The sequence below is a fragment of the Papilio xuthus genome, unplaced genomic scaffold (assembly GCF_000836235.2).
Source record: "Papilio xuthus unplaced genomic scaffold, Pxut_1.1 DF827714.1, whole genome shotgun sequence".
NCBI lineage: Eukaryota > Metazoa > Arthropoda > Insecta > Lepidoptera > Papilionidae > Papilio > Papilio xuthus.
Window position 1 is genome coordinate 1697950 of NW_013530935.1, and position 14209 is coordinate 1712158.

Here is a 14209-nt window from a genome sequence, read left to right on the forward strand (position 1 = left end):
CCCCCCCCCTCCCCCGAATATACGAGACGACCCCTAAGATATGTAACTCTTTTCGTTGTATGGGTCATATGTAATCCTAGTCACCCTGTTTATTTATATATCCATTTTAGATGTGCCGATTTTTTTTATGTCACTGTATTTGATAAAATAAATAATTTTGTTATATAAAATATACATAAATGTATAATCTTTATTTCATTCTTTTATTAAACGAAATTTTTAATTTTATAATTACGTTTTATAAGAAATTTCTTAATTTTTTAGTTTTAATTTTCAAGGTATTTAGAAAATTACGTTTTAATATATGTTCAAATATTTTTTTATTTGGCTATGAAGACAAAATCCAATCTTTTGTACAGTCAGCGTCATAAATACCGTAACAGACAAGATATGCAAATATATAGGTACACCAAAAGTAATCAATTATATCGGTACAACAAAAGTGCTCAAATTAATAGATACATTCACCCTGCTCAAATACATCGGTACATACACAGCGTCAAATATAAGAGTACAACCATAGCGTTATAAATAACTAAGCAGTCAAAATTGCATATCTTGTCTGCTACGGTATTTATGACGCTGACTGTACTAAGGACATACATACCAAAAAAATGATAAGTAACAAAAAGAAATTGTCTTGTAAACTAGATTTTTTTTTCATAATTTAGTTGTACTAAATTTGTATCTATAATTTGCAAAAGAAATAAAATTACTTTTGAAGAATTTTTATAAAACATAATAACTTACAACAGACTGATAAAAACATATACATACATTCCACGATTATTTCCAAATAAAACTTCATAATATAATTTTGCCATGCAATTATAAAAAGCCATTTAAGCGACTAAATTTATAATTTGATATTTTGTTGTAGTTGTATGTAAAGTACACATATTCATAGGTAATGTTGAAAAAAAAAATATGTTGCCAGTATATATATAGTCACCATAGACAATAAAAACTCTGATTTATTATCAAAAACAAATAATAGAAAACTCTATGAATGAAAAAATACGCTAGAATTAAAAAAAATGATTTTTTTTAAAGTTATAAAATTTTTTATTCAATGTTACCTATAGAAAAAATGTGTACTATAAGATATAATGTATGTGACTTAATTTAATAAAAATTGTCCTAGGAAATAATTTGTTCGATTGTAATTCCTAACTACAATATCATAAGGTCTAGATTTCCTAAAAGTCGGCAACACCAGCTTTTCCTTTGGTAAATATTATATTAAAAATCATCTGTTATACTTAGTACTTCATATTTATTGAATTCAGAGCAATGACGTCATAACGTGGTGGGGATGCATCCACATTTTTTAAAAACATATTTTATATTGCTATTTATTGACGGCATCCAACCTCAAAACAATATTCTTTTGAACATTTCGTTCGCAAATTGACAAAGCGAATATATTATCTATATTAAGGTTCTGAATTCAAATGTAATTGTAAATAACAAAAGATGCATTTAAAAATCTTCAAACATAACATTCTAAGATGCGTAGTTTTAATTCGTTGTAAGCTTAGAGGCAATTTTTCTGTAACTCGAACACCGCAAAAGGTAGTGATTGTACTTGCACATAAATACGTGCGAAAGAAATATCATTGTCCTGGATTGTTTGGATAAAGAAGTGATCGTTTATTCTAGAAATAATATAGATATATAGAAATAATTTTTGCCCTAATTGCATAACTATGTCTCCTCCTTATCGAATATTATCAAGTGGTTATCGTCACAAGTACATTCGTATCGTAATTACAATGCGATATACTTCTTAAGAAAGATAATTTGTTACAATTGTAACAATTTTACTAACTTGTATTACAGTAAATGAGAACTTAATCAGGTCCTGTTCAAGCATTTTCGGCGCCCTAGTCGAGATTTAGCGAAATAGCGAAGTGACCGTTGCCCATAGACATACGCAATTGCATATGCGTTGCCTACCTTTAATCGACGGAGGAGAGGATGCACGGAAAGAAAATAATTTCCCTTCCCATGCATCCTCTCATCCGGAAAGTCCACTTCCACTTACCATCCTTTCCTTATAAGAAAAAGGGTGGGAAGGGAAAGAGGATTAAATTGGGCCTCCGGAACGCACAGTCATCAGACAAAACGCGGAATAGCTTCCACTTCACGTATTTCTTCTGTGTGGTCGTGGTATTTCACCGGGCGAGCCGGGCCAATTCGTGCGAAGATGTTAAAGCGGGCTCTACCACTGTTAAAATGGAGATTTTGATTTCAGAAACCCACGGTAAAAACATAGCACTATATTGTATCTTTACCAGAATCTTTTATGATTGTACTTTTAGTTTTATTTGTTTTCACCTTTGGCGTTTATCAATAAATTGAATGAGCGCGGCCACGCACAGTTAAAAGGTCGTATTAAATTATGTTCCAATAAAGGAGTGAGTCAGAATCGAGAGCATGAATTTAATTGATAGACTCGACACGCTTTGTACATTTCTGTATGAGCATAAGATTTTACGTTACCTTATGTTATTCCTACGAAACTCATATTTAATTCAACCATAAATTTGTTCGATTTTGAAAAGGATTCATTCACAAGAAGAAGGAATTGTAATTTTTAAACAGTGGTAGAGCCCGCTTTAACATCTTCGCACGAATTGGCCCGGCTCGCCCGGTGAAATACCACGACCAAACAGAAGTCAGGCGTGAAGTGGAAACAATTCCGCGTTTCGTCTGGTGAGTTTGTGTCCAGGAGGCCTAACAGTCACTTCGCTATTTTAGCTATTTCAGGTGGCCTCTGGCTCGTTTGTTCTGGCACCTTATGTTATAAAAAAAGAACCTTTCGAACACAATCTTATCTAGAAGGTTTTTGGAAATCTGTTGAAAACGAGAGATGGTGAAAATTTTCTCATCTGAACTAAACTGATCATAATACTATAGTTAATTCGTCATAAATCACAAATTATGAACTACGAAAAAAGTAGTAGGTATTATATAACCTATGAGCGAACACGGCACGTATTGACCTTAATATACATTCCTTTCGAAAATTGACACGTTGAAACGTGCATCAAGGTTCGCCATCCCTGATATCGTTATCCCTGTCATTATCATTGACAAAAAAGAGAAAACATGTGTTTTACAAGGATTGTTCACAGGAATCAAAGATTAGTCTTATTTTTCGAATTTCGTAGTTATTTTACAGTTAACCGTGTACTAACTCAACTATGATTATTACTGTATTATTGGATATATGCCTATTGTTCTATCTTAAGTGAAGAACAATAAGTCATTGATGAAATAACATGGTTTATGATTTTAAGCATCATTCCACGCTCGCATGGTAATCGATTATTCACTCCTTTCTCTTTCGTATGATATTCACAAACAGAAAACGTTAAAGAAATAAAAGATAGAATATATTTCTGACATGTGCAGCCTTTTACTTTCTCTTACTGCCATGGTTATTAAGCGGTACAAATCTACGATAAAGGTACGTGTCCATTGTCCCGCGCTGACGCACCGTACGCGCAGCCCGCAACGGAGTTTAGTTTGTTTTGCATGATTTTACATAGAGCTGCGTCTATTATCCGCTCCGCCTGTTTTGAAGGCATTTATCAACAAGTGATCCGTTGCGGGCCGTGTGTGCGGTGCGTTCGGCGCGACACAATGTATGCGTACTTTACGTAGACATAAGCGACAATTTAAATTAATATATTTATGCATATTAGATTTACTTACACTTATTTACGTAAATAAAGACAAATTGAATATAGCATTAAGACCTAAAACCATATAAAACGCTCCATAACCTGCATAAAATTCTTTACATGAAAAAAAAGCTATCTCCCGCATCTCCGCGCAGATTAAAAAAAAGCTTAGTAGCCTATGTGTTCTTCCAGACTGTTCTATATCTATTCCAAATTTCAGCAAGTTCTATGCAGCCGTTTTAGAGATACCTTCTAACATCCATCCATGTAGTCGCATTTATAATATTAATAAGATTTAAATTATGATGCGATAGTAATGGAAGTTAATACGATTATTTATAAACATTCTTGTACTCTCAAAAGTTAATATTGTTGGTTCAATCTCGTGTATTAAATATTTTATCGAACACATTGTACGTAGAAAAATTTACTGTTTGTGTTTCGCATAATTCATAGAATCTATAAACGGCTGTGTTAAGTAAAATGTTCCGGTTTTAAAGTACTCTTTGTGTTAACTGGCGAGTATTTTGACTCTGACCATGTTTGTAGATGGAATAGAGACGTCTTTACAATTAAAAATATTTCGACGTACAAATTTTGTAACATTTGAATTGTAATTTTTCTTATTCGGATCTAAAGTTTAGGAAAGAATTACTAGATAGAATAGGTTACTTTTTTGGTACAATTTCTTGTTAAGACATGAACAAATAAATCAGAGAAATAAACAATCAAATATTTATTATATGCATATTTTTTAAACTTATTCGATTCAAGAAGATTTTAATTTTACTAATGTTACTAAAATTATAAACGCGAATGAGATTTAGATGTATGGATGGATGTTAGAAGGTAACTGCAGAACGGCTCAATGGATCTCGATGAAATTCGACACAGATGTAGTCTGGAAGAATAGACGGATGGAGTCGCGATAGACAGCTTGTTATTGAATAAATGGACATTAAAATTGTATTTATTCTTGAATATAACACGTGTCATACATATCTCAACCTACACCAGTGGACGGTCACGTCGGTGTTACCATATATGCTCAGATTACCACGAACTTGTATGCAAATTGGCATGACATCATTGTCGCATTCTGTTTCATAGTTGTGGAATTTTCGTAACAATTTTAGGGACCCCTATGACTTTATAATATTTAATAATCTATTACATTCGATATACGTAATTTTTATTATACATTAACGGTCGTACGCAACTTCCTAAGGCCGGAATTTAAAACAAAAGTATCCTATAACATGACCGCATTAATCAGCTATCTTCGTAACAAAAGCCTTGCGGACAGACAAACGGACAAGAATTAAAAAAAATAGTTTTTTTTGTTATCAACTATGCAGCATGTTTACGAAATATCTATAAATGTTCCTGTTAATACATAAATAGATGCACCCTTATACTAAACAATTTTCAGATGTACGGAACCAAATATAATAGTTTGAATTTCACAATAAACCTACGAATGCATGTTTCATTCGGATTATCTTAAATACTAAATACAAATTAGGTAAACATGAGACAAGACGGAAGATATTCACGTTATCTTGTTTATTTATATAATTAAAGTTTGCTTTTTCTTCGAAATCGTCATTACAGAAGCTAATGACTCAACAACTAGTTTAGTTTACTAGAAAACAGATTTTTTAAACAGGAAATTTTAATGCTGAATGCAATGTAATATAGACATTAATCCGTTGTACCTTAGGGCCCCTTTCCACTAAGGATTAAACCGCGCGTGACCGATATAGCAGTCAATTACTTAGTGGAACGTGTTATAATTTTAGTTACCATACTCCCTCGAAACGGACGACTTTTATCAAATTATATATGCATGTTAAGATCTGTGAAACGGCTACTATCAATTTATTAATCCTATGCGGATGGAATCGCGGGCAACAACTAGTTATATTATAATACAAGCTGTCGCCCGCAAGGTTAAAAAAATACTTAATAAGTATAGCCTATGTGTTCTTCCAGACTATACAGAAATTTCAGCAAGCCGTTCCGTAGATACCTTCAAACAACATCCATCCATCTAAACATTCGCATTTATAATATTAGTAAGATTAGAACTTATAACAATTGAGCTTTTTTATTTTGTCGTTTTGTTATTCGACTCTTGATTTGTGGTTTGAAATAAACACCATATTTCGACAGCCGCATTGTAATATATTCACCGCATTTAGTACAATCATTGCCAAATCATTTACCACATTTTAATTACAAAACATGTTATTATTTACACGTATGAATAATAACGTAAAACGTGTTAAAGTTAGGAGCGTCGGTGGCTCAGTGGTCAAGCACTTGACTTGCAATCTGCAGATCCCGGGTTCGAATCTCGCCATGTACCAATGTGTTTTTCGATTTTCCGATTCCGTTCTTACGGTGAAGCAAAACATCGAGATGCAACCTGCACATATCTGAGAAGTAATTCAAAGATATGTGTGAAGTCAACCAACCCGCACTTGGCCAGCGGCGTTGACTATGGTCTAATCACCCTTAACTAAGGGTAGGCTCCGAGCCCCTCGGTGGGCACGATGATGAGTTAAAGTTATTTTAATAATTGTGTTTTGTTCGTTTACATTACGAGGAAAGAGGAAAATAATATTTAATTATTTTATGTATATAACTGTTATATACTTATCGGTACATATTGTTATTACATAAAGGCAATTTATAAATTGCAATAATTAACAGGAACAGAGTTTCTAAATAATTAATTAAATTAGGTTAATTAACTAATTAGTGTTACCAAATAAATTTCCAAAGAAATGTAGCGTAATTTTCTTCATTTTAATTGGTAGTATAAATTATACTTTAATAATATTATTAGGATCTTCACTATTAGCGAGCTTTAAAAATAATTAAGGACCATTATAAAACATCTAATAATCGTCCATTGTCTTTTAATTAAGAGAAAAAAAATAGAATTTAATTTTGCTTGATCCATCTACACTTACTAATAAAATTTGAGTGTTTGTAAATAATTTGTCTTGACAAACAGACGGACGACAAAATGATCCTATAAGGGTACCGTTTTTTTGTTTCGAGATACGGAACCCTAAAAAATGTATAATTTGTATTTACGTTGCTGATAATAAAAACCATTTTTTTTTAATTTTTTGTCTGCATATCTGCGTTTCATTCCGAATTTCGATACGGCTGACCTGATTTTGACGGGAAGGTTGCTGGTATATTTTAGGCTATTTTTTTCCAGCGCTAATAAAGTCGCGGGCTACAACTAGTCTTATATATAAAATTCTCGTGTCACAATTTTCGTTGCCATACTCCTCCGAAACGGCTTGACCGATTCTCATGAAATTTTGTGAGCATATTGAGTAGGTCTGAGAATTGGCCAACATCTATTTTTAATCCCGCGCGGACGGAGTCGCGGATGATAGCTAGTAATAAATATGTTTACCCGTTTAAAATAATAAAAGATAAAGAACTAATATGTAGGCTATAACCCCAATGTATTTGAAAGGATTATTTACATTTGTGATTATAAGATCGGTAGTAAACAGTTTTTAATTTTTTTTATTGACTTAATATAGCAGCATACTAAATAACATGGAACAATTTAAGTAAACAAATATTAAACGATGTTCTTGACATTTCAAAACCTGGTTATGGCCTTAAGATCTGTATCAAAATGTCGATTATTTTTTTTTAATGTATAAACCTTTTATTTCTGTATTACGTAACAAAAAAATACCTTAAATGAACGCAACTTGGGTTATTTACAAATCCAATAGTATATAGATGTAGGTAGACGATTAATAAAATATAAATATGTTTATGGATTACATGATAGAACCAGTTGATTTGACCTTGAAATTTTAGCGTAGGCTTTAACTTTATGACAATGATTATAAGAATTTCTTGTATTATTATTATGGGTTTTCACTGGATTAACACTTGTATAGAAACGTATTGGTATCTCTTTCAACCTGTCTGAACAAATAGAGAAAACAATATATCATACGTTCGCACTGAGGCACTCCTTGCCCACCCAAGTTAGGGGTGAGTAGGCCATAGTCAACTACGCAGGTCCTATGCGGGTGTGTTACTATTAACATAAATAAAAATCAACTATGAAACAAACTCAATCTGAAGTAGCTAAGTAAAATAAAATAAAAATAAACTAAGAAAGGGATGGCCAACCTTTAAATCGACGTATCATTTTTAGAATAATAAAGAAATGTTAACAGACGTGCTAGCAAATGAACTTGATTTATTGGGAATATTACGTAGCATATGCAATCAATCCTCATTCAATACCTAATACACACTTTTTTTTAGTACATTATGAATATTATGTTCAATAACATGTCCTAAATATTATGTCATGTGCCATTGGTTTGCGATCCCTGCATTAGGCACTCAACTTTTAAAATTAAATTAAGAGCATCATCAATATACTGTAGAATTTAAAAAAAATACTGAAAGTAAGACGTCTGTTTCTTAATCTCTGTATAATATTTCTGAAACACCAGAGTTATTTATAACTTTCACAAGATGATTAGTACAGTGCAGGAAATTGCATTTAAAGTATACATTTGTTCAATGCCAACTTGGAACGTACAATAGTATAAATCCTGTCTACTAATTGTTGAACAAGAACACTGAAGGTTGAATTCCTAAGAACTCTTAAAAATACTAGAGAAGAGTTCTTTGTTAGTATATTTTAAAATGATTGACAGCGACAATTTGATATTCTAATCCTATCATACGTGAGTCCTTTGTAAACAAGATAACAATAGTTGTGTTGATAAAAATGCAAGAACCTTTATGTAATAACTAACTATCGCCCGCGACTCTGTCTGCGCGGAGTTAAAAATAAATACCATATTTGTTCTTCTAAACTATTTTCCATATCTTTGCCAAATTTCATCGAAATCCGTTGATCCGTTTCGCTACTTTCTAACAAATATACATCCATCTATCTAGACATTCGCATTTATAATATTAGTAAGATAAAACAAACATAGAGCGATATAAAATCGTTAACCTAAAAACACGAAGCAATATCGGTTCGGTTAAAAATTACCGTAACAGTGCAAGCGGTTTACCTCGTTACTATTTTTAACGATCACTTATGATAGCTACCTACTTAACTTTAAATAGAATAAGGTGAAAATCTAGCAAGGCGTGAGTAATTTTCACTGCGCTACTAAAAGAATATACCGAGTAACACAAATAGACATGAACTACTACAGCACGCGTTTCTTACGGATTTACGATAACAAACTCGCTCCATTCATATCCACAATGTTGCCTCGTATTTTTGTTTTAATATTTAATTTCTATTCTATTCCAATTAATTTTGAAATTAATTTAGTAATTCTTTATTTGATTTACATCTACTATTATTATCTTACGAAATAATATCACATTATTATACCATAGTATATTTAAACATTATTAAATTGGCTTGCAATAATTTGAATAATTTACAATCTATCCTAATTAGTATATTTAAAAATGTCGCTTCGAAGTGCAAACTCTATAATCGTCTATTTAATATTCTAAAGATTGTCAATTAAATGCAAAGTCTTTGTAGCGTATCGTATTTGGGACGTTTGTTTTATTATTCATTATATAATGAGCGCAGGCGATCGGCGCGGCGTCGGCGTCGGCAGCGGCGCGCGCGCACTCGCTTTCACTCGGTCCGCGGGCAATTGCGGGTACGATTGTGTTGTGTTCGCGCACCGCCGCCGTTTGCGCGACTCCAATGCTCCAAGATAAAGAAAAGGCCGAGCATCGCGCGCACCTATCTTATCGGAACCACTCTATTGATCACTCATCATTATATCGCGACCGGCGCGCCCCGCACAGTTCACCGGACCACCTTTATTGTCCAATTTACAGTGTAGACGTGTACGCTTTATAGGCGCGATGTTACCGGTGAAGTCATAATGTGTATCGGACCGAAATAGAAATACAGTGGTTAGCAGGAAAATAGTATCAATAACAAAAGAATTGTGGTTTGTAATCGAACGGAAATGGCGGCCAAATCGCCTACGGGCAGCGTGCGGTCGCGGGAAGTGATCGGCGTGGAACAGTTCAGTCAGCGGCGCGAGGTATTCGACAAGCAGGAGGACGCGTTCGTGCCGCTGCCCGCGCCCTCCAGCCCCTCGCCCGTCTACCGGCAGGTCGACCCTATCGTCACGTCCAACCACGGCAAAACAACCGCCAACTTCAAACGCAACGCGCCGACATACTCCAGCATGCGCGAATCGAGGAGCGAGGACCGGAATCATTTTGAATTCCGCACCAGAAAATATTCCGACAACTTCACTTCCGAGCTCAACCAGAGCGACGATGTCGACTACAGGACTAGTATGACCGAGAGGACTAGACGGCTATCAAAACTCAGAAGAGACTTCTTGAACTCTAATCTGCACGAGCCCAGCGCGAGCCCGCAGTTCCAGCGAGCCGGTGTCCGCGCTTCGATGCCGACTAAAAGTTCTCCAGTGGTTAAATATAAAATTGAAAGCCCTAATTTGTTCAAGTTTCCTTTTGCGGAGCCGTACTCCACACCGACGCCGGTACGTAGAGTGGTGGTCGATTTGGGATCGCCCGAAGTCAACGGGAAAGAAAACGAAGACCCAGAGGCGAAAACTAGACATCAGAGTTTGCCGGACCACGGAGTGTCATCAAAGGTGGATCATCAAAAACTTTTCGAAGAATTAGTTAAACGTTACTCTCCTCAGCGTAAGCCTATCGACTGGTCAATACCGCCGACTCGGCCGAGAGTCGTGGCCTCGGTGCCTAAATCAATTTCGAGCGGAACCGATAGCGTCGACAGTGAACACAAAAAATCCCAAGATGACAAAGTGAACGGTGCAGAAAATGATGATGTATTTGAAAATAAAAAGATTGATTCAGAAAGAGAAGAGAACAAAAAAGAACCTAATGATGTTCAAGAGAATAACATTAAAATAATACAAAATGGTCCTGAAGTAATACTCGAAGCGAACGAGGTATTTAAAGATACATTAATAAAAAATCAATTAGAAAATAATAATGAATCAAAAACATCCTTAACTGAGTTGGAAGAGAAAAATGATAGAGTACCAGAGTTGCCACCGCTACAGCGACAAATAAGTAAAGAGAGTAATAAAAAACAAACACCAAACACCGACCTGACAATACCGAAGCTAATAGAAAAAATATCTGTGGAAGGCGACAATCTAGAGCAGAAAACGACTAAAGGTAAAAAAGTTAAAAGAAAGAGAAGTTTCTTAGACAAACTTCTAGGTCGTAATAAGGAGAAATGATAAGATAATGAATGATACAAAATCGATATTGCAAAGCAGCATTGCAGTAAAATAAACCTGCCAAAGATTAAATCAAGATTACTCTGTTGTTACGACGAAATGACGTCAACGTGTGTAATATTTCTAAATTAGAAATAAATATACAAAATTATTTGACTGTCGATATTGATATAAGTTTTTCGGTGCTACAAAATACGAAGGTCGAACGTCTTTTTATATTTTATCTAAATGCAATGGGTGGGTTATCAGGAACTGATAATTTGTGTGCCATGTGACACGCCCTATCTACAAAACTCTAATTCCAATGTAGTAAAACATTTTAAAGTCTTATTTAATATTAATCTAGGTATTTATAAACTGCATTAAATTATTCATTGTTCGGTTTGGAATTTTCCTGTAAATGTGTTGTGTGTACACTTTGTATAAATTATATTTGTAAATATTGTTTTCATAGTATTAAACAAAGCGCAAAATAATTTTTGATTTCTCTTGTAATATTCCCAAGGAGTATATTTAAAGAGTCTTTTGCTTATTAAATGTTTTGATAAAGAATAGTGTGTTTTCATTGTATCGCACAAAATAAAACATGATTATGTCCAGGTGTTAATTAAACATGAAATGTTATTAGAAAATTATTATAACTTAAGACTCCGATAGCCTAACAGTTAGAAACAAAAGGTTTTAAAGAAAGGTAGTAAAGTACATTGAAAAAAAATGAAATAATATGTTCAAAAACGTTTATTGGTTATTTTTAATTGTCTTACACAGACTTTAAATATTAACCTTTTTAACATTTTGCAATTCGACATTTTTCAACCGTGTCTCATGACCTTATGGAATTTCCCGCATTGTGTAAGCCTTATTTAAATAAATGCATTTAAAATTAACCTTATGATTCAATGAAATTAAAATACTGATAAGTTAGTATATTTTATCTGTAGATTAAATAAAATATCAATGATATTTGGCGATGTTTTGACTAGTTTCAACTTCAGAAAAGTGACATCTATTGGCTGTTTACAGCACTACCAGAGCCCATAGACATAGTTTTTTACTTTAGAATCCTTTCAAAAATAGCGGGAATGTGGTTCCTTCCCAAACGTAAGAAGTATTAAACGACAGTCAATTCTAACATGAATAATTTTTTCCGAGGTAAATAACAACAAATTCTATGTTAATAAAATTTTATTTTACTTCATGTATTGTATTTTTATATGTTAAACTAAATTGATTTAAAATCCGTATCTAGTTTGCGCAACGCTGCTTCAAGTGAGAACAAATGTTCGTCTTCAACATTGGGTGCTATTTCTCTCATAGCATTTGCTAAATTGTATACATATTCCTTGTTAGATCCACTTGGTCCTATACAATTGATTACTTGTTTTGCTATTGCGTCTATTGAAGCAGCTCCTGTAATTTAAAAACAGTTTTACATATTAATATAAACAGGCATGTGCAATAAAGTACACAGATAATATACTTTGTTCCAATTAATTTATCAGTAGATTTTATTTATAAATTTTGCCAAAATTACAGTAACTGAAAAATAATTGATCATAACAGCCAACATGTATGGAATTTGACATTCCTCTGTTTAATTAAATTAAAAAAAAAATTAAATGAGATATCATCTCCCTGACCTTGTCCCACTTACATAGGATTGGCGGAAGAAGTCATCACCCCCTTCATTAACATGTCAGCTTTCACACAATCTATCCATCTCTTTCTAGGCCTACCTCTAATTATATAGCACAAACTTGTTTTTTTTTTTAATTTTAAGATTTTAATAAAATTACATCACCTGCATAAGATTCATTTTCTTTGGTCGCTACATATAAAGTTAACAAAAATGGTTCAACATTCTTGTCTTTAGGATGGAATGTGACAGTTTTCTTAGAATATCCATTTTTTTCTCTAAAATCTAGATGTTTTGTTACACTATCAATATCTTGAGCTCTAATTTTGTAAGCAATTCCCCATACTGTGCTGTTTGGATCCTCACTTGGTACTAATGTTACTACTCTCCCAGGCTGAAATATCACAAAAATTATTTATATACAAGCTGTTGGCAGCAACTCTGTCCGCTCGGTTTTAAAAGAAACTTAATTAGTAGGCTATGTGTTCTTCCAGATTGTGTTTTACATCTATGCCAAATTTCAGCGAGATACATACAGCCATTATGGAGATACCTTCAAACAAACATCCATCCATCCAAACATTCATATTTGTAATTAAGATAGTTTTGTAAACAGCAAGTGGCGATTATCACAATAGATCTGTTCTAAGTGGTTCAGATGGTACTAAAATAAACACAACTCATTGACTGAAAGGACTTTTGGTTAAATAAGTAATGAAACAATTATCTCACCTTCTCTGGTATTCCTCTATGGTCTATACTATGCTGATAGAATCTTCTCAAATAACCTTTTATGTTACCTACAAGTTTGTATTCGTATTCAAAATCTACTTTCCAAACTAAGGATCCATATCCAAAAACCCACATTATGAATTTAGATAAATATACATTTATACACTTTAATATTTCATTTATTGACTCATCGGTCTATTGATTTTTATATTATTTGCCATTGTTGACGTTGACCATTTAGAGATGTGTTTAATTTATTTAACTGCAAATTTTTCCATTTTGGTGGTTACAGCTGTCAGCTGATGCCAATGTCATGACAAGACAATCACTTTGACATGTACACAATTTTGAATGTTGCCATAAATTTTGTACACATTATTTAATGTTGGATTTGTTGGATGATTGGAATTTTAACTGATATTGATTGTCAAATCTATACATATTAATAAATAGGAGTGTCTGTATGTAGCATCGACAAAAGGAAATTTGTCCACATAATAACATAATATGGAGTTAATCTTAAGAATAATTATTGTCCGCGCGACTGTACAAAACTATAAAGAATGTTAGAATTATCACTGGGGGAATCAATGTACATATAGAACCCCTAGGTCCCTAGGGGTTATATTTCAGGGGGAAAAGATAGACTTATCCGAAATGTTCAATAGCAAGTGTCATTAATATTTTTTTTAAACTGACATTAAAAAATAGCAAAATATTTAACTTCAAGAATCTCTGATTTTTTAACATAAGAAAATGATAAAAACATTTTAAATTATCATAAATATGTACAATGTTTTTCAAGAAAGAAGTTGGGATAGTATTAAAGTATTACAAAAATAAAT

At 33.2% G+C, this 14209-nt stretch overlaps 1 protein-coding gene across 1 annotated transcript; it reads right to left on the reverse strand.

The window, feature by feature from the left end:
- Positions 1-12182: 12182 nt before the first annotated feature.
- Positions 12183-13681, reverse strand: LOC106116787 (putative glutathione-specific gamma-glutamylcyclotransferase 2). The gene is made up of 3 exons (XM_013310804.1): positions 13365-13681; positions 12798-13026; positions 12183-12406 (listed from the first exon to the last, which is right to left on the reverse strand). Exons 1-3 carry the CDS (start codon positions 13497-13499, stop codon positions 12219-12221), a joined length of 552 nt encoding a protein of 183 aa, XP_013166258.1. The 5' UTR covers positions 13500-13681; the 3' UTR covers positions 12183-12218.
- Positions 13682-14209: the final 528 nt, after the last annotated feature.

Coding starts and splice junctions, on each gene's coding strand:
- LOC106116787 (XM_013310804.1), bottom strand. CDS start 13,499: ATGTGGGTTTTTGGATATGGATCCTTAGTTTGGAAAGTAGATTTTGAA. Junction 13,027..13,364: donor ATAGAGGAATACCAGAGAAG/GTGAGATAATTG, acceptor GTGATATTTCAG/CCTGGGAGAGTAGTAACATT. Junction 12,407..12,797: donor AGAAAATGAATCTTATGCAG/GTGATGTAATTT, acceptor TTTAAATTACAG/GAGCTGCTTCAATAGACGCA.